At 49.1% G+C, this 27,217-nt stretch overlaps 2 protein-coding genes, 2 long non-coding RNA genes and 1 other non-coding gene across 13 annotated transcripts in view; 3 read left to right on the plus strand and 2 right to left on the minus strand.

The window, feature by feature from the left end:
- The window catches only part of COA8 (cytochrome c oxidase assembly factor 8), a 30,994-nt gene extending 10,680 nt beyond the window's left edge, over positions 1-20,314 (minus strand). For 2 of the 6 annotated variants that reach the window (XR_014070892.1, XR_014070891.1), the window contains exons 1-4: positions 20,159-20,314; positions 6,317-6,514; positions 5,307-5,370; positions 5,072-5,150 (exon numbers count right to left, since the gene is read on the minus strand). Coding sequence is in view for 2 of the 6 variants with exons in the window: in XM_081548620.1 (XP_081404746.1) it covers positions 5,307-5,370; positions 6,317-6,514; positions 20,159-20,281 (385 nt within the window). In the remaining 4 variants the exon portion in view is untranslated. Of the gene's footprint in view, positions 1-3,639; positions 3,778-4,033; positions 5,151-5,306; positions 5,371-6,316; positions 6,515-20,158 lie in introns of those variants that run through there. The other 4 variants (XM_081548620.1, XM_081548619.1, XR_014070890.1 and 1 more) reach the window with 3 other exon arrangements.
- Positions 10,691-12,669, plus strand: LOC145529061 (uncharacterized). Its single transcript, XR_014070893.1, has 2 exons — positions 10,691-12,191; positions 12,359-12,669. It is a non-coding gene; the product is annotated as an uncharacterized LOC145529061 (long non-coding RNA).
- LOC145529062 (uncharacterized) lies at positions 14,566-20,077 on the minus strand. Its single transcript, XR_014070894.1, has 3 exons — positions 19,915-20,077; positions 15,705-16,171; positions 14,566-15,077 (listed from the first exon to the last, which is right to left on the minus strand). It is a non-coding gene; the product is annotated as an uncharacterized LOC145529062 (long non-coding RNA).
- On the plus strand, positions 15,071-15,177 carry LOC145530787 (U6 spliceosomal RNA). Its single transcript, XR_014072079.1, has one exon. It is a non-coding gene; the product is annotated as a U6 spliceosomal RNA (small nuclear RNA).
- An 86-nt stretch (positions 20,315-20,400) lies between the features above and the next one.
- Positions 20,401-26,344, plus strand: BAG5 (BAG cochaperone 5). 4 transcript variants are annotated; one of them, XM_081548604.1, is made up of 3 exons: positions 20,401-20,651; positions 21,856-22,049; positions 22,133-26,344. In XM_081548604.1, the coding sequence occupies exon 3, from the start codon at positions 22,161-22,163 to the stop codon at positions 23,502-23,504; it is 1,344 nt and encodes a 447-aa protein (XP_081404730.1). In that variant the 5' UTR covers positions 20,401-20,651; positions 21,856-22,049; positions 22,133-22,160; the 3' UTR covers positions 23,505-26,344. The 4 variants fall into 4 exon arrangements, with proteins under 4 accessions (XP_081404730.1, XP_081404726.1, XP_081404727.1 ...); XM_081548602.1 differs by lacking the exon at positions 20,401-20,651 and adding an exon at positions 20,943-21,151; XM_081548600.1 differs by lacking the exon at positions 21,856-22,049 and having other exon boundaries at positions 20,401-21,151.
- The last annotated feature ends 873 nt before the right edge of the window (positions 26,345-27,217 follow it).

A 27,217-nucleotide genomic window follows, 5' to 3' on the forward strand; every position in this document is an offset into this window, starting at 1 on the left:
TGACGAGGGGCTGGCATGCCACCTGGACACCCCCTGCCTGCGTGAAGTCCTCGCTCCTCTGACCCAGGCCCCTGCTGCTCCTCAAAACCTCCATCTAGATCCTCTCCCAACCTCCCCAGGCTGCCTCCCCCCAGCAGAAGGCTTCCCCCAGGTCCCTGTGGAAACGCCCACTCCGTCTGCCCTCCCAGCTTCTTTCAACGACCCGGGAGTGCAGAGGGCATTCACTGAGCGGGTCACCCTCCCAGCCCACCCAAGGAAACCAGCCCCACAAAGGCGGGGCCATGGCTCTCTTGTCCAGCACTAGTCCCCAGGACTAGCCTGGGCTGTGGCAGGTGTTGGATAAATACTGGAAATCAACCAATGGATGGATGCTAACCAGGGAAAGAGAGGGAACAGCCACCTCCCAAGGAGGAGAGGGAAGCTGAAGGCTCCAGGGAAGGTGACTGTCAAGCTGGGTCTTGAAGGATGAATAGGATCCTGCAGGGCAGAGAAAGGGAAGCGGTCCAGGAGAGCAGATGAGGGTCTGCAGACACCGGGTGGGGAGCCCACGGGGAGCGGCCGGCAGGGTGGGAGCACGGGGCTGGCAGCCTCAGGGGGTGGGGCCTCAGCGGTCCCTCCAGGGAGAGGCGAGTGGGCGCCCTCCTGCAGCGTCCCCAGGCGCTCCCAGGATGGGAGGAGCGTAGAGGAAGGCAGTGCCGTTCAGGGCGGCTCCCTGGACGGGGTTCTGACCCTCACTGGCCCACAGTCGGCCTGTGGCGTCTGCCGTCTCCAGGACGTGGCTCACCACAGCACACCTCACAAGGCTGTTTTGAGACAAACTTTGAGTCATAGCCGCGTGGCAGGCGGGCGGGGCCGGAAACAGAGGGGCACACCCATTTCTGCTGCTGGCAGAGGGGCAGGAGCCCCAGGGTGCTAAGGACAGGCAGGGTGCCACCTTCCGCTACTGGTCGAGTATGGGGTCCTGCCCAAACGTTCCCGGGTGACGCTGAGCAGAAAGCAGACACACCGTAACTGCTGAGTATTCACGCAGTATTCAGGATTCCACGCCTGTCAACAATGCAGTGTTGACACTGAACTAGTAAAATGAAGAGAGAGAGGTGGGACAGCCTAATTTATGACACACTCACTGAGAACCGAGAGGGCGTTTCATAAGCACCAGCTCACAAAAGGAAATCCATCCTGATGGCACCCCCACACCTGCATAAACACTCCAGCAGTGAAAGGAACGAGGGGCGAGAGTCCTCCCACACCTGCCCCACAAACGAGGCTCAATCTGGGGACAGGCAGAGATGAAGTCATGGTATTCTGCTTTTTGCACTTAAAATTAAGTCAATAATTTTCCTCTACTGCTGCAGAAGATTCCAGTGAACGTCTAGAGCCAGCGGGCCCCATGGCATTATCTAATCTAAAATTATCAGATGCTTCCCTGCTGGCTCAGATGGTAAAGAATCCACCTACAATGCAGGAGCCACAGGAGACACAGATTCAATGCCTGGGTCGGGAAGATCCCTTGGAGGAGGGCACAGCACCCACTCTTGTGGATTCTTGCCTGCACAATCCCATGGACAGAGGAGCCTGGTGGGCTACAGTCGCACAAGACTCGGACATGACCAAAGCGACTTAGCATGGCATGGCATAGACGCTCCCCACTGTTTGGCTATGAGAGACAACGCTGCATGGAACACGGTGAACCCTTTCTCTAAGGTAAATTCTTAGATACTCTGTGGCCATAATCGCCCTGCTTCCTGGCATATGCGTACTTCATGCAACTGAATCCTTCTGGAAGGGAGCTGGGAAAACATCTTCGCCTTGAGTTCAGTTCAGTGTTACATGGGGCCTGGCTGCTGGTTTAACACGTACTGCAAAAGATGGAGCTTGAGCAAACTTTTTTCTTGGAGTCACATTATTCATTTGTAGGTGTCCTGTTACCTCTACGAATTTGTTAAGGCTTTTCATAGAGTCCAGACTGCCTCCCCACCTCTGCCACAAACGCCCCCATCCTGCGGTCCACTGCTAACGTGTCTCCGGGACGCGGGCCCCTCTGTCTGCCCAGCCCTCGGGCCTGCTGGGCACTATGTGTGCGGCTGCCGCGCTCACTGGACAGAGCCCAGGCCGGGAGGAGCCTCGGGCTGCTGACGTCCTCAGACTTGGCAGGGAAAGCCCGCTTACGGCGGCGGCAGGAGAAGTGCGGCCCGCGCCAAGGCCTGAGCGCTTCCCTGTCTCCTCGGCAAACTCTCCTTTCCAGAAGGAGAGACCACGGCGATCGGCGATCGCTACCCAAGCCAGACAGTGCCAGTTCTGACCTTCTTGAATCCTCTGCCTTTACCGTCGAGCTCAGGGACTCGCCACCACTCCGCTAATGGAGGCTCACTTTTATCCTGTTAGATTTTCTACAGTTGGGAGCGATGTACTTAACTTTTTACTTCATGAACAACTGATTCTTAATAATTAACCTTCTGATCCATTTGGAATATATTCGAATTATAGGGAGCATGAATCTAAATTGATCCTTTTGGGCTAAAAGTACTTACTTTCTCCAACATCATTTACTACACAAACCTCCTCTTCCCTGGGTTCTGTGGGACCCCTACACTCAGGCATCACACATGCGGGTTCTGGCCTGAGGGGGTGACACACCCATTACTCCCCCCTTCTGCAACACACACATAGCATTTCCTCACTGCAAGCTGGTAACTGTTTAAACAGCTGACACAGCGGGCAGCTCCCTTCATGAGTCCTTTCTTCAATACATTCCTTCCTGTTTTCTTACCAAACTAATCTGAAATCTAATTAAGGCCCGTCTTTCAATACTCGGTCATGCCATCAGTAGGAATCCACAAGAGTAACAGAAGACCCAGAACAACTTGCCCCTGTCTGTTAAGGAGAGGGCTCGTGGCCGTGGCCTGGGACCGATTCTCCAGGACGGGGCCTGGGCCCCCCCACTTACTCACCGTGTGACTAGGGTCAGACAACTTGCCCTCAGGCACCCCATCCGCAACATGGCAAAAGTAACAGTTGTTGTTCAGCCGGTCAGTCATGTCCGACTCTTTCCGACCCGCCGGGACGGCAGCACACCAGACTTCCTTGCCCTTCACCATCTCCCAGAGTTTGCTTAAACTCATGTCCATTGAGCTGGTGATGCCATCCAACCATCTCGTTCTCTGCCACCCCCTTCTCCTCCTGCCCTCAATCTTTCCCAGCATCAGGGTCTTTCCCAATGAGTCGGCCCTTAACTTGCATCTGGTGGCCAAAGCACTGGGGCTTCAGCTTTAGCATCAGTCCTTTCAGAGAATAACATTAACTAACAGTATCCACTTCAAGGAGTCACTGCAGGAAAGAGGAGAACATACGAGCAAAGGGCAGCACAGTCCTGGAATCAGGGCCGTCATTCCAGGCTTTGGGAAGAGAGCCTGTCCTCACCTCAACGCCCCCGCCCTGGCCTCACACTTGGAGGAGGATTCAATGGGGGCATGTAAATAGGACATAAAACGTCTTAGTTGTACCTGCTTGTGATTTAGCCTTGTATTTGAAAAAAAAAAAAAACAACATGAAGATTGTCATCATAAAAAATAAAACAAAAATTAAAATATTTATTGCTGGGGACTTCCCTGGTCATCCAGTGGTTAAGAATCCGCTTACCAATGCAGCAGATGCAGGTTCAATCCCTGGTCAGGGAACTAAGACCCCACACGCCAAGGAGCAACTAAGCTCACACACCACAGCTAGAGAGAAGCCCGTGCACAGGAACAGAAGGTCCCTCGTACCACAGTGAAGATCCTGATGCAACCAAATAAATTAATTAATCAAAAAGTATATTTAATGCCCAGCAAAACAAAAAGACAAACAAAACCTGCTGGGACACCGCACCTTTGCTGGCTCCTGCCCTCCCAGACCCTGGATGGGGCCCCTGCAGCAGGCGGGCACAGGGCCGAGCCCAGCATGGGGGCTATTCCACCCTCCCCAGCCCCGAATCCTAACGCACGCAGGCAAGGCTGCAGCGAGCAGAGTGACGGTGCTCTAGCCCAACACAGACCTGGCTTTTGGGGTCAGTGGTTTCAGGTTTTCCATCAGAATGTTTTCACAAGAGACGTCTGCTTAACCACCAGTATAAATCGTTACTTAGGTCTAACATCAACAGCCGGAGAAAACGATGAAAGGTTATTCTGAGCACTAGACTCTCCATCCACAAAGAAAGGACAGCACAGCAGGCAGGGGGAACTGAGTGCAGCCTGCACTCAGCACATCAGGTGCACGGCCTGGGGAGCGAGCCGGGAAAGGGGCGGGATGGGCAGGGGCCGGGCCGGCCTCCAGTCCACACGGAGGAGCATGGCTGTCCTTCTGCCGCCACAGGAGATCTGAAAGCCTCAACAAGCTGAGGGGCAGCTATCAAAGCTGTGTTTTGCAGAAGAGTCTGGCTACACTGCAAAGAATGGATTTCAGGCATGAGTGGCTAAACTACAGCCTGTAGGCCAAACCTAGCCTACCACCTGGTTTTGTAAATAAAGTTTTATTGGGGCAAGTTCACACCCATTAACTTATGTATTTTCTACAGCTGCTTTCACAGAACAACAGCAGAGTTGAGTAGTTGAGTAGAGACTCTCATGGCCAGGAAAGACTCGACTTTTTACTGTCCAACTCTTTACAGAAAGCTTGAAGACCCCTGATTCCAAGACTAGAGGCCAGGGAGCCAATTAGGAAGATACTGCACTAGGCAGGGTTAACGAGGGCCCGAATGAAAGCCGTGTTTCCAGGACAGGGAACAGCGAAGGTGCTGAGGAGTGGCTAAGAGGTAACCCTGGGGGAGAGATCACGGGGTGGGAAGAGGCTTCCAGGAGGCCTCCGTGACCTCCAGCTCGCGGCCGGTGGGACCAGGAACTGCCATCAGGGATCTGGGAGGAGAGGCCAGGGCAGGAGAGAGAGGCTGCTGAAGCCACGGGACCTCGGATGTAAGTCCAAAGGTCAGCAAGAGGTCATGGACTGGAATGACCCAGAATGATGAGCGGGTTGACCTCGTCCAGAGGGAGAAGAGGGAACGTGGGGAGGACGGACACACATCCCACCGAGAACTTGCCTGCCCCACGGAGCCAGACCTGTCCCCTGAGCTTTCGCTGCTTCATTCAACACTCCCCAGGCCCCGCTTCTCTTCTTGGCTGTGCAGAGAGACAAGTGGGATCTTGGTTCCTTGACCGGGGGTCCGACCGGCGCCCCTCGCAGTCTGCCACGGAAGCCCCCAGCAGCGTTTCCTCTTCGTCCTCCCATACGGTTACTCCAGCAAAACAGGGCGAGCAGAGAAAGGACAGACTAACCTGCTTCAGTTCTCAGATCCAGGCCTTTGGCTTTGAGTCTTAAGCGAACAAATTCTTCTTTTTCCTAAAAGAAGACAGCTGTCAGAACTCCCTTTCCTCGTCCCTCTGTTTTCCTTGGCTAGGACAAGCTCTCAGCGCTCTAGAGAAGTCTGGATGTGGGTTTCCTGAGAAACGGCCCATCTCAAAGCCTGTTTTAAACCATCTCAACTTAGTTAAAAGTTCCCTGCTTGAGAGAAGATTTGAAACCGAGAGCTTTAATAAACTTAGGGAGGCAATGTCTGTTTATAAATCCACAGAAGATAAATACGCTCCATTTGGCTTAGCCTGCCCAAATGGACAAACACACCCCCGCCGAAGTCTTCCTTCTGGATTAGAACAGTTACACTTCTTTCTCATGGAGGTTACTGATGAGCATGCGGTTAAGACTTCTGAATTCTCAGGAGGAATGGCAACACATCCTAGGCCCCCTTGCTGTCATAAACACACACACACAGACACACACACACACAGACACACAGACACACACACAGACACACAGAGACACACACACACAGACACACACAGACACACACACACACAGACACACAGACACACACACAGACACACACACAGACACACACACACAGACACACACACACAGACACACACACACACACACACACACACACAGACACACACACACACACAGACACACACACACACACACACACACACACACACACACACGTACATACACGGCAGTCCCGCAGTTCTAGTTTCGGCCCTGCTACTCACTCCCTTTAGTTCTTTGAGAGTCTCAAGACCTGTGAGTCTATGAAGGACCAATGTTTCTTCTCTACAGTTACATACTGATTTTAAACTTCTATGTATATATACACACAGGTATATGTATGGAGGGGAGGGACTGAGAAGCTACCAAGTAACTGAAAGGCTGAGCAGATACTAAAGATTCAGCGCCCCCAAGTGGCCAACTGTAATATTTCTCATTCTGACCTGAAACCTAAACATACCTTATGAAAAGTCAAATTCTGGTCTGCCCAGAACTGTTGGTTCCATTCTTGTGTTTCTTGTCTCAATTCTCTTAGCTTTTGTTCCAATGGTGATTCATTTTCAGGGACGTAAAAGTGAATAGGTCGAAGGTTTGAGTATTTATCTGGAGGTCCAATCCAATCATGGCAAGATTTTCTTGGAGGGCAGAATCTTGAGACCTTCAACAAAAAGCGTGGAGTTAATATACGACTAAATGAATCTCTAGTATTATAAAACGAACAGTCTGGATTTATTAATGACCCTTGTTAGCTTCCTCTTTTTAAAGACTATGTGCCAGGGAATATCCAAATTAAAATAACTATAAAAATCAGCATTAACACAAACAGTTCAGTTCAGCTCAGTGGCTCAGTCACATCTGACTCTTTGCGACCCCATGGACTAAAGCACACCAGGCTTCCCTGTCTGTCCACCACCAACTCCCAGAGTTTACTCAAACTCATGTCCATAGACTCGGTGATGCCATCCAACCTTCTCATCCTCTGTCATCCCCTTCTCCTCCCACCTTCAATTTTTCCCACCATCAGGGTCTTTTCCAATGTCAGTTCTTCACATCAGGTGGCCAAAGTATTGGAGTTTCAGCTTCAGCATCAGTCCTTCCAGTGAATATTCAGGACTGATTTCCTTTAGGATGGACTGGTTGGATCTCCTTGCAGTCCAAGGGACTCTCAAGAGTCTTCTCCAACACCACAGTTCAAAAGCATCAATTCTTTGGCGTTCAGCTTTCTTTATAGTCCAACTCTCACATCCATACATGACTACTGGAAAAACCATAGCTTTGACAAGACGGACCTTTGTTGGCAAAGTAATGTCTCTGCTTTTTAATATGCTGTCTAGGTTGGTCATAGCTTTTCTTCCAAGGAGCAAATGTCTTTCAAGAGGCTCTTTAGTTCTTCTTCACTTTCTACCATAGGGTGGTGTCGTCTGCATATCTGAGGTTATTGATATTTCTCCTGGCAATCTTGATTCCAGCTTGTGCTTCATCCAGCCCAGCATTTTGCATGATGTATTCTGCATATAAGTTAAATAAGCAGGGTGACAATATATAGCCTTAACATACTCCTTTCCCGATTTGGAATGAGTCTGTTGTTCCATGTACAGTTCTAACTGTTGCTTCTTGACCTGCATACAGATTTCTCAGGAGGCAGGTCAGGTGGTCTGGTATTCCCATCTCTTGAAGAATTTTCCACAGTTCATTGTGATCCACACAGTCAAAGGTTTTGGCGTAGTGAGTATAGCCATGAAATTAAAAGATACTCGTTCCTTGGAAGAAAATATGACCAACCTAGACAGCATATTAAAAAGCAGAGACATTACTTTACTGACAAAGGTCCACATAATCAAAGCTATGGGTTTTCCAGTAGTCATGTACGGATATGAGAGTTGGACCATAAAGAAGGCTGAACGCCGAAGAATTGGAATGCTTTCCAACTATGGTCCTGGAGAAGACTTGTGAGTCCCTTGGACTACCAGGAGATCAAATCAGTCAATCCTAAAGGAAATTAACCTTTAGGTTAATGATGAAGCTGAAGCTACAATACTTTGGCCATCTGGTATGAAGAGTCAACTCATTGGAAAAAGACCCTGATGCTGGGAAAGACTGAGGGCAGAAGGAGAAGGGGGCAAAAGAGGATAAGATGGTTGGATGGCATTACCGACTCCATGGGTATGAGTTTGAGCAAACTCTGGGAGATGGTGATGGACAGGGAAGTCTGGTGTGCTGCAGTCCATGGGGGCACAAAGAGTCAGACATGACTCAGTGACAGAACAGCAATAATACCAAATATGTTCAATGATGGTACTGGAATAATTTACATCCTCAGACCAAAAAAAAAAGTGTCAACTCGTGCTTTATACCATCTACAAAAATTAATGCAAGATGGATCAAAGACCTTAAATGTAAAATGTAATCCATAAAATTCCTAAAACACAGTAAAAATTCTACACCCTTAGATTAGGCAAAGATTTCTCACCTACAACACCAAAAGCATGGAATAAATGAACTGGACTTCACCAAAGTTAAAATTGTCTCTTCTCCTAAAGACACTATTAGGAAAGTCAAAAGACAAGCCACAGGCTGGGAGAATATACATGCAAATCTGTAAAAGGACTTGTTTCTAGAATATACAAAGATGTCTCAAAACTCCGTAATAAGAAAACACACAACCCAATTTAAAAATGGACAAAATATCTAAAAGCTTCCCAAGAAGATATATAACAAGCACATAAAAAAAAAAAAAATGCTCAACATCATGAGTCAATAGGGAAATGCAAATCAAAACCACAATGAGATACCACTCCACACCTATTAATATGGCTATTAAAAAAAAATAAAACCTGCCAAAACAAGAGCTGTCAAGAATGTAAAACAATCAAGCTCTTAAATATTGCTTGTGGCAATGCAAAATGGTACAACCACTTTGGGAAAAAAGCCTGCACTCCATTATAAAATTAAACACACACTCAACGTACAACCCAGCAACCCCTTCCCAGGTTATTTACCCAAGTGCATGAGTACATATGTTCACACTAAAACCTAGATATGACTGTTTAAAGTGGCTTTACGTATAACCGCCCAAATCTGGACACAGCCCAGATGCCTCTCCACTGATGAGGGGAAGACACCGCAGGGTGTGTCTGTGTGACAGACACCACTTGACGACAGAGGGGACTACAGGTGACGTGCGTGAATCTCAAAGGCACCGAAGAGGCCGCACACCGGGTGACTCTATTGCCAAAGCATCTCGAGAAAGACAGGTGCTGGCGTGGAGGAAGAGGGTGACTACAAAGGAATTTTCTGGGGGTGGCGAAGGTCATCAGTACCTTGAATTGTGGTGTATGTGTCTGTCAGTAGTAAATTTTATCGTATGTGAACTGGACGTCAATAAACCTGATATTTTAAAAAATCGGCTAAGTAATCAAAAGACTAGCTTTCCATTTGCTGATCAAAGATCAATGTAACCATAATTCATCGGGAAAAATAACACTAAATTTGGAAATCTCTTGGGACTTTCCTGATGATCCAGTGGCTAAGAACCCGCCTGCCAATGCAGGGGACACGGGTTCCATCCCTGGTCTGGGAAGACTCCACATGCCATGGAGCAGCTCAGCCCGTGAGCCACAGCTGCTGCGCCCGCACCCTCGAGCCCAAGCCTCACGAGAGGAGCGGGAGCACCGCAGTGAGGAGAGGCCCGCTCACCGCAACTGCAGACAGCCTGCGTGAAGCAACGAAGGCACAGTGCAGCCAACAAAAAAAAATACGTCTTTTTAAAAAATAAATAAACTACACCTCAGTAAAGGCAATAAAAAGAGTGGTAAAACTTACAAGGAGAGAAAATTACTATATTGAACGTAATTAATAGTTCTTTTACATTTAGCAGACATTTCATTCAGGATATTTCAGTCCTTCACTTTCACCACTTTCACTAAAGATAGAGACGCAGGGTTTGTAAAATTGAAGATAAAACAGCTTTTTATCTATCGGTAAGCGGCTTACTGATCATTTAACTTGAGAAACGTGGATTTAATAGCTAATAATTTCGCAGACTCATGCAGCTCGGCAGGGCAGCTGTGTGTTCTGCAATGGCTCCCTTGGCAGGAGCAGCACAGGAGAAAGGCGAGGCTGGGGCGCTCAGCTCTCTGCGCAGGCCTCAGCCTTCCCGTCCACGGAATGGGTCTGACCATCTCTTAGGTCCCCAGACTCAACCCCTGACAGTTCAAGGCCAAGCGGAGACTGAGAAAGGAAACCAAGCCACTGTTTAGGAACACTGCCAGTTTTTGCTTGGAAGACCGCCGCTAATCACCACCAACCCACACCAAGCATCCTGAGAACCTGGCATTGACTGAAGCAGACAGCTGAACGCAGCGCCGACAGCCGGCCTTCTACTTGCCTCGGATGCTGTGACCTCCCTAAATCTTCTAAGTTCCCAAGCAGCCTAAAAATAGGAAGAATTTAAAACATGACCAGGATAGCATCAGGTTTGGTCGGAAGTGGGTTACAAAGCTTGGGGCAGCCACTCAGCATGAACAATTCAGACCACAGAGAACATTCCAGGAGGTTACATCTGCTCTGCCATCACTCCTCAAGGTTCAGCAGGTCCAGTTATAGAATATCCAGGGTCATCTATTCATGCGAAAAGCTTTTCCTCATATCTGAGAACACAGCATTAGGACAGCATTGGCATTCATAATATTTTATTAAGAATCTGTGGTAGGTTCAGCTCAGCATCTGAATGCTTACTATTTAGAAAATTATTCTGAGTCTAAAATAAGTGAATGAGCAGGAAATCTTGAAAAGTATATATGATTCCCTCAGACTTTCAAAGTTTTCTAGAAAAGTATCTTTTTTAAAAACTTTCAAAATTTTAAGGACCCTTGACAGATTAGGTAAAAAAAAAAAAAAATAGCTTTTGAGCGGGGGAAAAAAGATTGATAGAAAATGTTCAATCACTGAAAAGAAGCTATGATTGAGTAATAAGTTTAGGATTTGATGACAAGTAGAATACTGCCTAAAATTCACCAAAATTTGCCCAGAAGTAATGGAGCTCAGGAAGCTCCTGGTGGTCCAGCGGCTAAGACGTCACGCTGCCAGTGCAGGGGGCCCGGGTTCAATCACTGATGGGCAACTAGGATCCCACATGCCTCGTGGCATGGCCAAATAAATAAAAATACATTGGAAAATAATCATTCTGTCCCATTAGCCTCATTTCTGAGCAATGAATAGTAAATCTTAGCAGGTTCTAATGCCTCCAATACTTTTTTTTAAAAATCATCTTCAGACTTTTGGAGAACGAAGCTGCTAGAACTAAAACCTTCTACCCATTTCATACTAACTGATCTCATGATTGATGCAAATACTTTTGCTAAGATGAGTTTTTCTCACAGCTGCAGAAGCAGCAAGAGCCTGTAGCGGATGAAAGTTAAAGGGAGTCAAACGCTATCTTCTAGAAGCCTCCTTCTTAGTGGCTCAGAGAATAAGCTTACGGAACTCCAGGCTCAAGCAACACTTAACTCTGGCATTCTCACACCAGGTCTAGTGGGGACTGAAACAGCTGCGGCTGCACCAACTTCCTCCCGCGGCAGCTGCTCCAGGCCCAGGGTGGCAGGCAGACGGCTCCAGCTCAGAGCTCAGCCAGCGTGAGCAGCGCCAACTGCCTCCAGACTGCCGCCAGAGCAACCTCTCCACAGCACCCACCCTACCTGTGCTACCCCCACCCTTCAGATCCTTCAGTGACCACTCACCACCCTCAGGACAAAGTCTAAAATCCTCACCCGGGTCTAGCAGCCAGGCCTGGCCCACCTCTCCTTCCTCACCCAGAACGGAACTTCCTTTCATGACAACAGGGCTGACTTCGGACCTCCGCCCTCCACAGGCCTCAGGTTCCAGGGTGCATCCCCAGGGTGTCCTGAGCCCCCTGGGAGGAGAGGAACACAGCTGTTTCCCACTGGATGGCAAGCCCACGGGGGCAGGATCTGCATCCTCTGGAGGAACAGGTGCGAGTCGGAGGAATGCTCTTCCCAGCTGCTAAAAACTTTTCTGTTCCTTTTCTCTACGCTTACGCAGAGAAACCCCTTCCTCTTCAAAAAGCTTGATTTGTATGAAGGCCTGGTGGAGAGACATCCAACTAGACCTGGCGGTCACCGATGACCAGCCCCAGAACGCTGAGCAGCTCTGAGCCGGCTAGAAGCCGCCACCACCAAGCCGCTCCTTACATAACTGCGGGTTCTCTGGGAGACTCTCCAAGGCTGCATAGCGGAGACGCAGAAGCGTGTGGGCTAGCTGCAAGCTCTGGAGGACACGAGGTGGAGGTCCGGGGAGGCCCAGGTGCTGGTGGGCAGGTCAGAGCTGCGGGGGAAGGGGAAAGCCAGGCTGACCACTGCTGGCGAGGGGCAGAGGGAGACGGGGGATGTCTAGGCACAGCTGGCACCTCCGCGCGGCTGGGGCGCACTCCACACCAGACTAGCTCTGCACAGCTATTTCACTCTGCATTCATTTCTTCTTGCAGACTCAAGACGTCTGTATCTGTGACCATTCTGACTTTCGTCTGGGTCTTCTCTTGGTGTCACTGGGAAGCAAAGCTAAGCCATAAAGAGGCACAGCCAGGGTGGAGTTTCACACGAAGGCCCAGCAAGTCCCCACGAAGGGCCTGAACTCATTCTTTGTGTGTGGAAGGAACAGGGCCCCCAGCGGGCAGAAAGGCATCCGCACCTGCCCCTCAGACCGAGACTACGTTCCTCTGCAGCAGGGACGGAGTACACTGACTTGGTATGAGACCGTCTTAAGAATCCTTTTTAGTAAATGCAGGACTGCAGCGTAGAATGCTTTGTCTGTTATTCTAAGAACGATATATGGTCACCACATTTTCCTTTCCTTTTAAAAAAGCCCTTAAAAAAAAACCCATTTTTATGCAGATATTTCTGGACTTTTCCCGCACAGCTTTTGCATCTGTGATATTCAGGTATTCTCAGAAACTGACGGCGAGTCACACAAAGGGATTCAGTGAGCGGAGACAGAAACAGGCCTGGGCCCCGCGCGTGAACTTTCGCCCGCAGGCTCCCTTCTGCTTCACGCAGGCCCTGGAGGCTGCAAAGCAGCCTGGGAGGAGCCAGTCCCACCGGCAGCAGGCAGACGGGGGGCAGGTTCCGCCCTAACGGTACACGGTTACCTTGCAGAACTGTACCCCACCTGTCCCGACAGGTTCCCTATGAAGAAATGTTCAAGAAGCTACCCCAAGCTGCCCACACGTGATGAAGCAAGTCAAAGAGGTGCAGGCACGTGGGTACTGTCCCTAGGTATCTCTGGGTTATTGCTGATAAACTGCTTTACAGTTTATATGTGGACTCTGTGAACCGACTCCTTCAATCATTCTCAGTTTTCCATTATAATTTGAGAGATCGTATCTTCAATTACGGTGGAAGAAGTTCCTCTGCTCTCCCCTATAAACATCCATTCTGTCTTTGTTCACCCAACAACTGCTATTTAAAAGGGAGGAGAAGGAGCAGCTTGGGGGAGGAAAAGAATCCCTTTGAGGTTTGAATAATTACCGTAATTTACAGTTCTCACAGAAAAGCACACAATGCCCAGCTTCCTGAGGCTCGGAGTGGCAGGGGTGTGCGTGGGAAGGCGTGGGAGAACCGCCAGATCCGCCTGTTCCGACTGGTCACGCTGGGCTTTCATTACTGGGGGTGGGGTGGTGGTGAACCTTCCAGCTTTTTCTCTAATTGTAAACTGCCAAGCCTGGCAGCCCCACGCCGGCGGCGTCTGCGGGCGCCGGCCTGGCTCTCTACCCCTCTGCCTCACAGCAGGCTCCCTCCTACCCTGGGCCTCGCCTTCTAGAAGCCGGAACTTGGAGCAGGACACCTTTTTCTGCGGCGCCCTCCGACCCAAAAGTGCCTGCACACAACACAAAGCTTCTGTCTGAGTTAACACTTCACAGCCAGCCACTGGGGACATCTGCGGGCAGTAATGCCAGGAACAGACGTTGGCAAGATTCAGTGTGCTTGGTGTGTCTCCTGGCCTAGAGTCCTGACTCCTCTGGGCTGGGAACTGAAAACCTTTTGGAGGGTTGGAGCCCCCAGCCTTCCCCTGTAGACGGACGCTAGACAAACCAGCACACCAAATTCACAGCACACAGGAGGACCAGTGCATCAGGACCGAGCTGGGTTTACACTGGGGGCGCAAGGTTGGTGAACGTCAGCAAGTCAGTCACCGATGAAGTCGCCTTCTGAAAATAAAAAAGTCAAACCCGCACGAAGTGAGGGCTCTAGAACGCAGATGTCTGTTTATAAGAGACACACAGTTACACTACACGGTGGGAAGGCAGTCAGCAAAATCCAAAGGACACACTCCCCTGAGCCCCCCAGATAAACTGCTTGAAAAAAGCAAAGGGAGGACCTCTCTGGTGGTCCAAGGGCTAAGACTCCGAGCTCCCAAAGCAGAGGACCCAGGGTTCAATCCCTGCTCAGGGAACTAGATCCCACATGCCTCAACCAAGAGTCTGCATGCTGCAACTAAGACCTAGAGCAGCCAAAAAAAAGACAAAAACAAAACTGTTAATGGAAGGGCACAGAGGCAAACCCTATAGATTAAAAGACAATGTAAAGAATATTAATCAGTCATAGTGTGTACACCTAATTTGGATCCTGACACAAGCAAATTGTAAAAGGAAACATTTCTGGTATTTCTAAGACAAAGAAATTTGAACATTCAAAATTTGCTGGAATTAAGGAACTATTGTAATATTTTAGGTGTGACAATGGCATTAAATTTTATATAAATATATATATTTAAGTCCGTATCTTTTAATGATACATACTGAAGTACTTGCAAATGAAATGTGATGTCTGCTATTTGCCACAAAATTATCTGGAAGGGGGGACGGGATGGGGGTAAGGATGGAATAAACAGCCATGACTGGATAACTGCAGAAGCAAAGTGCTGGATACAGAGCCATTCTTCATATTCTTCTTCTGCTGCTGCTTAGCCACTTCAGTCGTGTCCGACTCTCTGCGACACTATGGACTACCATCTGCCAGGCTCCTCTGTCCATGGGATTCTCTAGGCAAGAATACCAGAGTGGGTCGCCATGCCCTCCACCAGGGGATCTTCTCCACCCAGGGATCAAAACCGGGTCTCCTGCACTGCAGACAGATTCTTTATTGCTGAGCCACCAGGGAAGCCCCATATTCTTCTCTTTGCACATTTGAAATTTCCCATAGTTCTCGCTTCGGCAGCACATATAATAAAATTGGAATGATACAGAGAAGATTAGCATGGCCCCTACACAAGGATGACACGCAAATTCGTGAAGCGTTCCATATTTCTGTGCTCAGGGCTGGTGCACTGGGATGACCCAGAGGGATGGGATGGGGAGGGAGGTGGGAGGGGGGTTCAGGATGGCGAACACATGTAAACCCATGGCTGATTCATATCTATGTATGGCAAAAACCACTACAATACTGTAAAGTAATTAGCCTCCAACTAAAATAAATAAATTTTTTTTAAAAAGTTCTGAAAAAAATAATAAATTTCCCGTAAGTAACAAAAAAAAGAGAAACCCAACAAATCAACATAATTTTCTGCATTAACAGAACAAGGGGAAATCATGTGATCATTTCAACAGGTGAGGAAAAAGCATTTGGAAACGTTAGAACCCTGGAGTAAGAGTGGGAAATCTTGGCGTCAGTCCTGACTCTGTGACACCAGGCAAGTCACTTTACCTCTCCAGGTCCCAATTTCCTCACCTTCATGATAAGAGAGTTAAACGACATGGTTTTAAAGTCCTCCCACCTCACCTTTGCTTTCCAGCTATTTATTGAAAGTTTTTTAAATACAAGAAATATCCATGTTACCCGTAATAGTCGATGACTTGCTTTCTCACCAGCTTCCCATGTATCCTGAGTCTCAACTTCTTCCTATGAAGTTTGCTCCCAATCTAAACTTGGCCATTTTGAAGATCCTTCTGCTGCTTTTCTGGCTGCACCGGGTCTGTGTTGCCACGCCTGGGCTCTCTCCAGCTGAGCGAGCGGGGGCCACTCCCTAGTTGCGGGGCCCGGGCTCTGGGCACGGGCTCAGTAGTTGGGGAGCGCGGGCTTTGTTGCCCGACGGTATCTGGGGTCTTCCTGAACCAGGGATGGAACTCACGTCCTCTGAACTGGCAGGCAGCTTCTTAACCGCTGGACCACCAGGGAGGTCCTGGAGATCCGTCTCCTTACTGAGAACGTGACACGCGATGTGACATCAGTAGTTCTCTGTCTTTGGTCAACACTACTCTCTCTGCTCAGGGCCTGTTTCTTTGCTCTTGTTCATCTAAAAACTACTAGAAGAAAAATTTTAGTTCATCTTCCTTTAAATAAAGGAACTAAAACATACATATTCCTGTGTGCAAGCATTATGATCTTGAAGAAATTATTCAATCTTACTGTAAAAGTAAGTAATGACTGAAAAGTAATCACTCAGTATTTAACTTATATGCAGAGTACATCATGAGAAATGCTTGGCTGGATGAAGCACAAGCTGGAATCAAGATTGCCGGGAGAAATATCAATAATCTCAGATATGCAGATGACACCACCCTTATGGCAGAAAGCAAAGAGGAACTAAAGAGCCTCTTGATGAAAGTGAGAGGAGAGTGAAAAAGTTGGCTTAAAACTCAACATTCAGAAAACTAAGATCATGGCATCTGGTCCCATCACTTCATGGCAAACAGATGGGGAAACAGTGGAAACAGTGACAGACTTTATTTTGGGAGGCTCCAAAATCACTGCTGATGGTGACTGCAGCGATGAAATTAAAAGATGCTTGCTCCTTGGAAGAAAAGCTATGACCAACCTAGACAGCATATTAAAAAGCAGAGACATTACTTGACCAACAAAGGTCTATCTAGTCAAAGTTATGGTTTTTCCAGAAATCATGTATGGATGTGAGAGTTGTACTATAAAGAAAGCTAAGCACCGAAGAATTGATGCTTTTGAACTGGTGTTGGAGAAGACTGTTGAGAGTCTCCTGGATTGCAAGGAGATCCAACCAGTCCATCCTAAAAGAAATCAGTCCTGAATATTCATTGGAACATGAATTTCATGCTGAAGCTGAAACTCTAATACTTTGGCCACCTGATGCAAAAACTGACTCACTGGAAAAGACCCTGATGGTGGGAAAGACTGAGGGCAGGAGGAGAAGGGGACGACAGAGGATGAGATGGTTGGATGGGATCACCGACTTGATGGACATGAGTTTGAGTAAACTCTGGGAGTTGGTGATGGACAGGGAGGCCTGGCGTGCTGCAGTCCGCAGGGTCGCAAAAAGTCAGACAAGTCTGAGCGACTGAACTGAACTGAATTATTCAATCTCATCTGTAAATAGGGATGATCAAAGCACCTACTGGACAGAATTGTGAGGCTTAATTAAAATATGCAAAGCTTTCAGAACAGTGCATGCAAATGCTTGAGAAATGTTAACTATAAATGTCAATGACATTCAGACTATAAGCAAACACTAATGCATATGACATGTAGCCATGGTTCTCTAACTTGTGAACTTATTAGACTTGAACCTAAGAATCCTGATGTTTTAAGGGAGCCCAGCCTGGTGCTCCATGATAATCTAGAGGGGTGGGAAGCGGAGAGGGGAGGGAGGCTCAGGACGGAGGGAATATAAGAACAATTATGGCTGGTTCACGTTGTTGTATGGCAGAAACCAACAAAACATTGTAAAGCAATTTTCCTCCAACTAAAAAATAAATTAAAATTTAAAAAAGAATCCTGATGTTTTATCTTAACAAAACTGGGGGAAAAACAACTAAACCAATGGAGAAAATAAGTAAATTTCCTGATGCCCAGGCTGCATCCCAGACCAACCACATGAGACTCTCCCGGGGAGGGTCCCAGTACATTTCACTCTTCCAGATGATTCCAAACATGCAGGCAAAGGTGTAAAACAATGATGTAAACAACAAAGGTAAAGAATAAGCAGGTATGACACAGCTAGAGAACACGTGATTTGACAGCTGAGTTTAAGTTGGATTTGGAAGGAAAAGTGGTACTTAACACTAAGTTCTATAATGTTTTTCTACGAAAAACTGCTAGTCAGAGAATTCCCTGGCGGTCCAATGGTTAGGACTCTACATTTTCACTACCGAGGGCCCAGGTTTAATCCCTGTCCAGGTAACTGATATCTCACAAGATGTGCTGTGCAGCCAAAAAATAATAATGACGATAATTTTGAAAAAGCTGGTAGTCTGGGGCTTTCCTGGTGGCTCAGTGCTAAAGAATCCTCCTGCCAATGCAGGAGACATGCATTCCATCCCTGATCTGGGAAGATCCCACATGCCGTGGAACAACTAAGCCCCTGGGCCACAACCACTGAGCCTGTGCTCTAGAGGCCACGCTCCGCAAGGAGAGAAGCCACGGCAATGAAAAGCCCCGCCTCCTAGAGAGTATCCCCCGCTTGCTGCAACTAGAAAAAAGCCTTCACGGCAACAAGACCCAGCACAGTCAATAAATAAACCAAATTTAAGGAAAAAACAAAAAAACAAGGGACTTCCCTGGTGGTCCAGCGATTAAGAATCCACCTTGCAATGCAGGGAACACAGGCTCAATCTCTTGTCAGGGAACTAAAACCCCACATGCCGTGGAGCACCTAAGCCACTAGGACCACCACTAGGACCTGAGGCAGTCAAATAAATTAACAAACAAACAAACTGGTAGCTAGAGATTAGAGAGGTAAATAAATCATGTAGGTCCTAAAAGCCGACCTCCTTAACTCAAGTGAAGAACAAAGAATTAATTAAAAAAATACATAGAGTGAAGTAGAAATACAGGATTAAAATATATCTATTTAGATTAAAAAAAAAAATGATTTACAGGCTGTGACTTCTAAGAAGACCTCATATTTAAAATCAAAGACTGCGAGACAAGCCTCTCCATGCTGCAGGAATTGAATTACCTGGAGAACTGGCCATGTGCTCAGGAAGCAAAGAAAGATGAGGCCAAACACACAGGAATTACACATTTCCCTGAGGAAAGAACTGTTCTTTAATGTCCCAGCCAATACCTTGCATAATGGGGAACACATCCCAAGAAAAACATAAGTCATAAGGCTAGAACTGGGAAGGTGTGACTCATGGGTCAGCTGCTCCCCTTTCAGCATCATCGCCTTCACAGGTGCAGGCAGTCTGACAGGTGTGCACCGGCTTGTCACCCGGACTGCAAAAGGCAGACAGGGCTCGTCTCAAGGAACAGACCCACGGTAAGACTTACTTTAACAAAAGGTTGGGTGTCAACGGAGAAACCTCTGTTTGGGCACTCTTTTTTTCCAGCACTTGGTCACAAAATAAGTTGGGCTAAGTCCTCGCCCTGGAGGCAGTTGTTTGCCCTCCCAGAATATTTTCAGATACCTGTTGAGTATCTTTCTGTCCAAAGAGTGGGATGCTGGGTGCATTTTATGTTCTAGGAATAGAAGTCAGAGGCTGTGGCCACTGAATCAGGGAACTGAGCCAGAGGCTTGGGGTCCCAGTGACCAGCTGCCCTGCTAACAGGCAGGCACGCTTTGGAATTAACAGGCTCTTTTAAACCCTTCTTTAAGGATGGTTTAAAGAATGATTTCTGGCCTCCCTCCTTAGCCTGTTGGCAGATGAAGTGTTAGTATTTGGATGCTTGGTTTAAACTTTTTATCTGCAGCCCATTCCACGCCGATAGCCCACACTTTCATATGACAGCTGGAATGACGGTCTAGGGCTCCCTCAAACAAAAACATCCTTCCCCAAAGCCGGGCAACTTCTAAAAAACTGCTTGCCACTCCTTGCCGCTGCAGATATTCTTCTTTGGAGACGTTTGGTAAGGAACAGGCATATATGCAGACACCGTTTCCAAACTAGACCCGTTCAACGTGTTGAATGGTCCTACGAAATACGACAGTAAAGTTTGCCACCACTTGAAGAAAAGCACTAATAATCTAAATGCAGCAAAACGCCCTGGCGCGCACACACACACTGTGAATATCAAGAGCTCTTTAGCCATAAAGACTAGTTATTCTCGACAAGAAATAAGGCACAAATCAACTTACTAGCGGACTCTGCCCCTACTTGACACAAGTTCTGTCAAGAGCCCCGGGGTGGCGGCGACGCAGGAGCCCCGGAGGCTCGGGACCGCCCCACTCTCCCGCCAACTGTGTCCGCGCGGCGGACCGCCGGGCGCCCGGCCCGCGCCGGCTCAGGGACCCCGCTCCTGGGGAGCTCCGCCGACGCGGGGGACGCTACCACGGGTGTCCCTGGGGGGCGCGGCCCGGCCTCTCCGGGAACCCCACTCACCCGGTTCGGCGCCGCATCCCTGCGCTCGGCGCCGCGCTCGGGGGCGAGCTGACCGCCGCGGCCCGAGAAGGCACGGCAGAGAGCGGTGAGGACGAACCTCCCCGCGGGCCGCCGGGGCGCCATAGCTGTCCTCCGCCGACTCCCGCGCCGCACGGCAGAGTCGCGACGTCGCGGGGCGCTACCTTACGGCACCGTCGCAAAGTCCGCGGGAGGGCACGGGGAGGCCGACCGTGCGCTCGCCCGGCGTCTGACAGGCTGAGGGGGTGGACTGACGGCGCGTCAGGGCAGCGGCTCCTCGGGAGCTGCCATTCTAGGCGGCTTCTGCGCTGGGCGGCCAGCGGCGGGCTCCGCCAGAGGAAGGGTGCGGCGCGGACACCGGAGGACGTTTTTCCCAAGGCAGGGGGCGGGTGATCGGCCGGGCCCGGGGCGACGGCGGGAGCTGCGGAGTCGCGGGGCGTCGGCGGCGAGGCGCGCCATGGCGCGGGCTGCACAGGTGAGCGAGGGCGGCCGCAGCGCGGCCCCTCTCCCTCCGCGCGCGGGCGGTCCCCGGACGATCCCCGTCCCGGGGGTCCCGCCCCGCCGCGGCCCTGCCGGAGTCGACGCCGTCCCCGCCCCGGGTCCGACGCGGCCGGGCCTGGTCCCGGAGCCGGCACCCCACCCACCCCAGGCGGCCGGGCCCGAGTCCCCTCCCTCCCCGTCGGCTCGCCCGGCCCGGCCGAGCGCGCCCGCCGCCCCCGCGGGCCATTGTGAGGTCAGGCCGGCGGGCGCGTCGTGGGGTCCGGGCGAGACGCCCGGAGCGGCCGCCGCGGCCAGTAGCTGCCGCCGCCACCGCCGGCCCCTTCACCGGCTGCCCCGTCCAGACCTAGCCGGGAGAGCTAAGAGAGATGCAGCTTGGGGCCCGGCTCCGGTGCCGCACCCCGTAAAGGGCTGACCTACCACCTGGCCACTTCACCCGCGGGACGCCAAGACCAAGCCCGCTCAGACCGCGTCTGGGTAAAGTGCCGGGAGGGCAGGGCGAGAGGGGAGGAAAGAAGCCAGGCAGCCCGCCGCTCCGGGGCCTCTCCGGAGGCGCGTTCTTGGCTCGGACACCCGCAGGGGATTAGTTTCGACTGAGCATCCATCCCCCGCCCATGAGCGTTTGATAGAAACCCAAGAACGTGGGGGGAAAAATGCGTTAAGCCACTCTGGAGCTTTAATGGGAGGCTGATGAATGAGTTAGTCATCGTTGTGTCATTGTCTTGGGGTGTGTTTTGCAGTGGGGGGGAGCATAACAGGGCCTAGGGGGTACCAGGCCTCCAAAGCCCAAGATGGTGCCTCTATCATAATGCCAGGCGCCTTCCCTGTGGAATTTCAAGCCTCTGCAGGGAAGGTTTATGAGGTACAAAAAGGGTGGGGCGAGAACCAGGGCGTCTTTCTGGAAGTGTGTAGCGGTGGAGAGGCATGTGGAAACGGGGACTTCCGCGAGTGCCTGCGAAGCCCTAGTGTTTGTTTTTCAGTGGCTCAGTTCCTTTTACTGGAAGCTAGGCGGGGTCTGCTTAGATGTACCCCAAACGCCCGGAAGGTTAGAAGAGCTACTGGTTTACTTTCCACAAAGGTGCCTTGCTCTTGCCAAAAAGCAGCTCTCACTGTTAATTAAGACCTAAGGTGCTTGTGCTTTTTCCAAGCTGACAGCTCAACCTCATGCCATACTTATGTAGGCACACGCTGTTCTCTCTTACGACTGAGGAAAATTGAGGTTGCCAGGCCCAGCGCTCCAGCTTATCTTCCACACTGCAATAACCCAGTCTCAATCACTGCCGCGTGGAGGTTGCTTGAAGGAGAGGGGTTGATAGACTGATTTCTGTACTGAAGTGTGGTCTTTGGATTGCAGTGACAACAGGCCCTTTCCTAGGTATATCTTTTTAGAATGAGATAATACACAATCACCATTCCTCAGGCTTTGTGGTGTAACAAGTTATTTTTGTCATCTTTTAGTGCTTGTGAAACTGAACAGAACAAAAGTATGGAGATGGGAAACCAACACCCTTCTATTAGTAGGCTTCAGGAAATTCAAAAGGAGGTAAAAAGCATAGAACAGCAAGTACTTGGTTTCAGTGGTCTGTCAGATGACAAGAATTACAAGAAACTGGAGAGGATTCTCACCAAACAGCTTTTCGAAATAGACTCTGTAGATACTGAAGGAAAAGGAGATATTCAGCAAGCCAGGAAGAGGGCGGCACAAGAGACAGAGCATCTTCTCAAAGAGTTGGAGCAGAATGCGAACCACCCACACCGGCTCGAAATACAGAACATTTTTCAAGAAGCGCAGGCCCTGGTGAAAGAGAAGATTGTGCCGTTTTATAGTGGAGGCAACTGTGTAACTGATGAGTTTGAGGAAGGCATCCAGGATGTCATTTTAAGGCTGACACACGTCAAGACCGGAGGCAAGGTCTCCCTGCGGAAAGCACGGTATCACACCTTAACCAAAATCTGTGCCGTGCAGGAGATTATCGAGGACTGCATGAAGAAGCAGCCTTCCCTGCCACTCTCTGAGGACGCGCACCCCTCTGTTGCCAAGATCAACTCTGTGATGTGTGAAGTGAACAAGACCAGAGGCACCCTGATTGCCCTTCTGATGGGAGTGAACAACCATGAGACGTGCAGGCACTTATCTTGTGTGCTCTCGGGGCTGATGGCTGACCTGGATGCTCTCGATGTGTGTGGCCACACAGAAATCAGAAACTATCGGAAGGAGGTCGTGGAAGATATCAACCGGTTACTGAGATACTTGGACTTAGAAGAGGAAGCAGACACCACATATGCGTTTGACCTAGGACAGAACCATTCCATTCTGAAAATAGAAAAGGTCCTCAAGAGAACGAGAGAAATCAAAGCTGACCTCCTCCAAGCACAGAATCCTCCTGAATTGTACCTGAGCGCCAAAACAGAACTACAGGGTTTGATCGGACAGTTGGACGAGGTGAGTCTTGAAAAAAACCCCTGCATCCGCGAAGCCCGGAGAAGAGCGGTGATTGAAGTGCAGACCCTCATCACCTACATTGACTTGAAGGAAGCCCTGGAGAAAAGAAAGCTGTTGGCTTGTGAGGAGCACCCCTCCCACAAGGCAGTCTGGGATGTGCTAGGAAACCTGTCGGAGATCCAGGGCGAAGTGCTCTCCTTCGACGGCAATCGAACCGACAAGAACTACATCCGCCTGGAAGAGCTGCTCACCAAGCAGCTCCTCGCCCTGGACGCGGTGGACCCGCAGGGCGAGGAGAAGTGTAAGGCCGCCCGGAAACAGGCCGTGAAGCTGGCGCAGAACATCCTCAGCTATCTGGACCTGAAGTCCGACGAGTGGGAGTACTGAACAGCCGGAGGGCCTGCGGCTCCTGATTCTTGTTTTGCACTTTATGCACACGTCTGTAGAGAGCTTTCAGTTCGTTGAGCCTAAATGTGATTTATACATGCATATATCAATCTCAGTATTTAATGATTTAAGCAAATTATATTCAGTATCTGCTGCTTTTGATGTTGCAAAACAAATATTACAGCGTATTAACTTTTGCATTTGGATCACTATCCTTATGTTGTGGTGTGGTTTTTTGGGTTTTTAAAAAAATCAGAAAATGAAATGGGGCAGCTTTTAAACCTTTTTTTTTTAGCTTTTAAAACATTTTTAATGGTTGTTCAAGCATTAAAATACAGCTATTTCAGAATCTAGAAATATGTGATAAATACTAAGACAATTATGAGGAAGGGGGAAATTTTTGGTTAAATGGAAGTAAGGTCCAAGCACAAACGCAGTACAATGATATGTTTTGTTATTATGCTAAATAAAGCAGAAGGATTTTTTTCATTCATAAAACCCAGTGGTCCCACCCAATTTAATAGGGTGGGAGTTTGTTTTTTCTAGATGGTTGGTTCTTTGATAAATTTGCTTTTATTTGAAATACTGTGTGTGTATGTTCCCCTGTACCCTGCCTTTGGGGGGGAGTCTTATTTTTGTGAGCAATATGAGAAAATTATGAAAATTAGTAGCAAAAACACCTTTGAGACTGCAGCGAAGAAGGGATGAAGCACCAGCTGATACTTTCAAGTTGTTTTTGTTTATAAGATCTAAATTTATAATTTCCCTTAGAAATCAGTAAGGATAAGAACACTTAAATGAAGCTAATGAACTTTTTTTAAAAAAAGATAAAACACCCACACCCATAGTAGGATAATGAAAAGTGGAAATCAGTTACCAATTATCAGGTTATGCTAAAATAAGCAAAAAAGTCTTCACGCAGCATAATGGGCTTCCTTGAAATGGACAGCCTTGCTCCACATTCCTGATGCGTGTGAGCGCAGAGACTGTCAGTGGGCCCGCAGAACCAGGTCTCCTGGCTTGCTGAGCACCTAGCCCCTGCTGCGCTCCTCAGCCCGTGTTACTGGCACGCGGATGTTTCTCTAGTGCCTGAAAGGGCCAATAAGGTCTATCACTGTGTGAAATTTTTCTTCTTCCGCTAAAGGGTATACATATTTCTGTATATTTTGAGGAACTAGTTTTACAGTTGCCTGTTGATGTGAACAAAAGAATTTCCCAAAGTTCTGAAGTGCCTTGATAACATGCTGCCCCAGTATCATAACAACAAACTGCTCTGGAGTCACCCTCACAAAGTAATCGTATCAGAGTACATCTTTTGAACTCTGAAGTAATTCATTATTTTCTTTCAGATACTAATTTGTTAACTTTGTAAACAGCTGAAAAATAAGGTGGATAAAGGAATAGCCCTAAATACCTAAAAGATTAAATGTGTAGCCCTAAGGAATTTTCACTTTGCCTCAGTACTGCCCAATAATGAAAAGCCCTTGACGTGTCCTTCCTACCAGAAATATCCTAGATTCATAGGATGGTGGAGTCAAAGGGCAATTGGAGGTCTTTGGCTGACGAGCCTCCCGTCTGCACATCCAATGGGCTCTCAGTGCCCCTCATTGGTAGCTCATTCCAACCAAATGAAATCTTGAAGAGTTGTTAAATTCAAGCACAGTTTGAGTTATATCAGTGGGCGATCAAGGCGGTAACCTTGCTTCAGACGTACCCACATCCTGCACCAGGCCTCCTGCTTCATGTTAACCTCAGATTTGAAAGTTCATTGTCAGCGCCTCCTTTGAGTGTCCACCGTTACCTGAAAGCCCATCTTCCCCTCCTGTTCATCTCCAGCAGTTTCCCGTGACTCGCAGAGACAGCTCAGACGGCTCAGCTTTGAGTGTCGGGGTGAGTACAGGATACTGAGCCGTCCGGTCATCTCGGATTTCCCATGTGGATTATTTTGGTCCCTGAGGTAATCAGATCGGCCTTGAGTGACCGCTGAGGAGCGACGTTGCCTGACTTCAGTCCGCTCTGGCCCCTTGTGCCTGATGACCCTCCTCCCTTAATGAGCCCTCGCAACACTGGGTGTAGCTTTCTGTGTCCCTTGTTGAGAGGCGGCCTGTGACCATGGGCTGCTGCGTGTAATTTTTAAGTTGGGCTCACCACATTGTATTGTATTTTTATGATCTTACATGAAGAGAATCTGTACTAGAAGTAAAACCTACCTACCCTCTCAAAGTGTTTGGCCTTGAGTCTGCATTAAACTGTATCATACGTGTTCATGCAAAACAAAATGGCTGGCAATGTCTGCTTTCTTTACCTTCCCCTCAGCATTGCTTTCAGGTCATTCTTTCTCCAAATGGACTGATCAGCCTATAATGAAGTAGTTACGAGAATAAATGTAATAAATGTGTCTACTAAGTACAATTTAATGCTCTATTTTGCTGAACTGCCTTGGTATGATATATTGATATTTGACATGATTTAGTACATTTGAAAGGTTTAACCAGTATTTTTGTCATTTGTTTTACTTGGCCGGTTTTTAATCTGTTTCTTTGAGGCTCTAAGCTTATGCTGTACATACAGGTTTTTCTAAACAAAGCTCTTTACCTTTTAACTCATAGTGGTTTTCTCAAGAATAATTGGAGAGATATTTGCCATTGATGTCAATGTGTAATAGCTGTGTGTCATTCCAGAGCGTTGGTTCCCATCCCCCTCCATCAACCGTGTGACTGATGTAATACCATGTCTTAAATAATTCAGTATTATTTTGAGATATACATACTACTATACCCTTAATTATTGACGAAATAAAAAAAAAAATCTCTTAGCTTATCTGTGCAGTGGAGAAAGGATGTGAGTCTGAGGTGTGAGTTCTGTTCTCACCTTCGGGTCCTGTCTGACTCAGGTGTGTCCTGGGCCAGGCCGGGGCCCGGGGGCGCCTTCACTCTAGTCGGGGGCAGTGATACAGGAAGGCAGCTCCACTAAGCACAGACAAGAGTTGGGGGGAGTGGGTAAAGGGGTAAGTGTTCCCATTTAAACAACCCAGGAAGTGTGAGGGCCAGAGAACCGGAGCAGCCGTGGCCTCAGCCCTGCTTTCTTGGGGAGGGGGCCCTCCAGCCGCTGAGCACAGGAGTTGCCCCAACATGTAAGAGGGAAAGCTTTGGAAGCGTTCTGGAAAGAACCTCTCCCCGGAGAAAAGGCTTGAGTTAGTGTGCTGTGGAAACTCATTAATGGAGACCTACTTCTGACCATTCAAGAGTCTCGTGCTCCCCCAACCCAGCCAGCTGGGCGGCTGTACTTCCCACCGGTGAGTCCTTGCGGCGTTTCCAAAACGCTCGGGCGGTTGCCCCATTGTCTGCTTCCTGGCTCTTCCTCCCCGAGGACCTGTCACCCTCGCTCATTACACGGGGGCAGCGGCTGGTTTTGCCTCTCCCCAGCCTCTTCCTGCAAGCCCTCCTCTGTCTTCTCCATGTTCCTCCCAGTGATTCAAGTGGAGAAGCCGTGCAGCCAGTCCTGCCCCGCGTACGTGTGACCTGTGCAAGGCCAGGGCCAGGAGAGAAGTCGTACAGGTTCAGAAGAGAGACTCGGGGGAAACAGCATCCTCAGTCCCCTGCCACCCACCAAGCTGTGCGCTTCCCCATCAGGCTTGGGTTACCAACGCATGAGGAACCGCTGTCAAGGCCTTGCCGTGCACTCAGTCCTGTGGGCTGCCTGATGGCTCAGCA

This window comes from Giraffa tippelskirchi, chromosome 12 (genome assembly GCF_054371585.1).
Source record: "Giraffa tippelskirchi isolate mGirTip1 chromosome 12, T2T-mGirTip1v1.2.pri, whole genome shotgun sequence".
Classification (NCBI taxonomy): domain Eukaryota; kingdom Metazoa; phylum Chordata; class Mammalia; order Artiodactyla; family Giraffidae; genus Giraffa; species Giraffa tippelskirchi.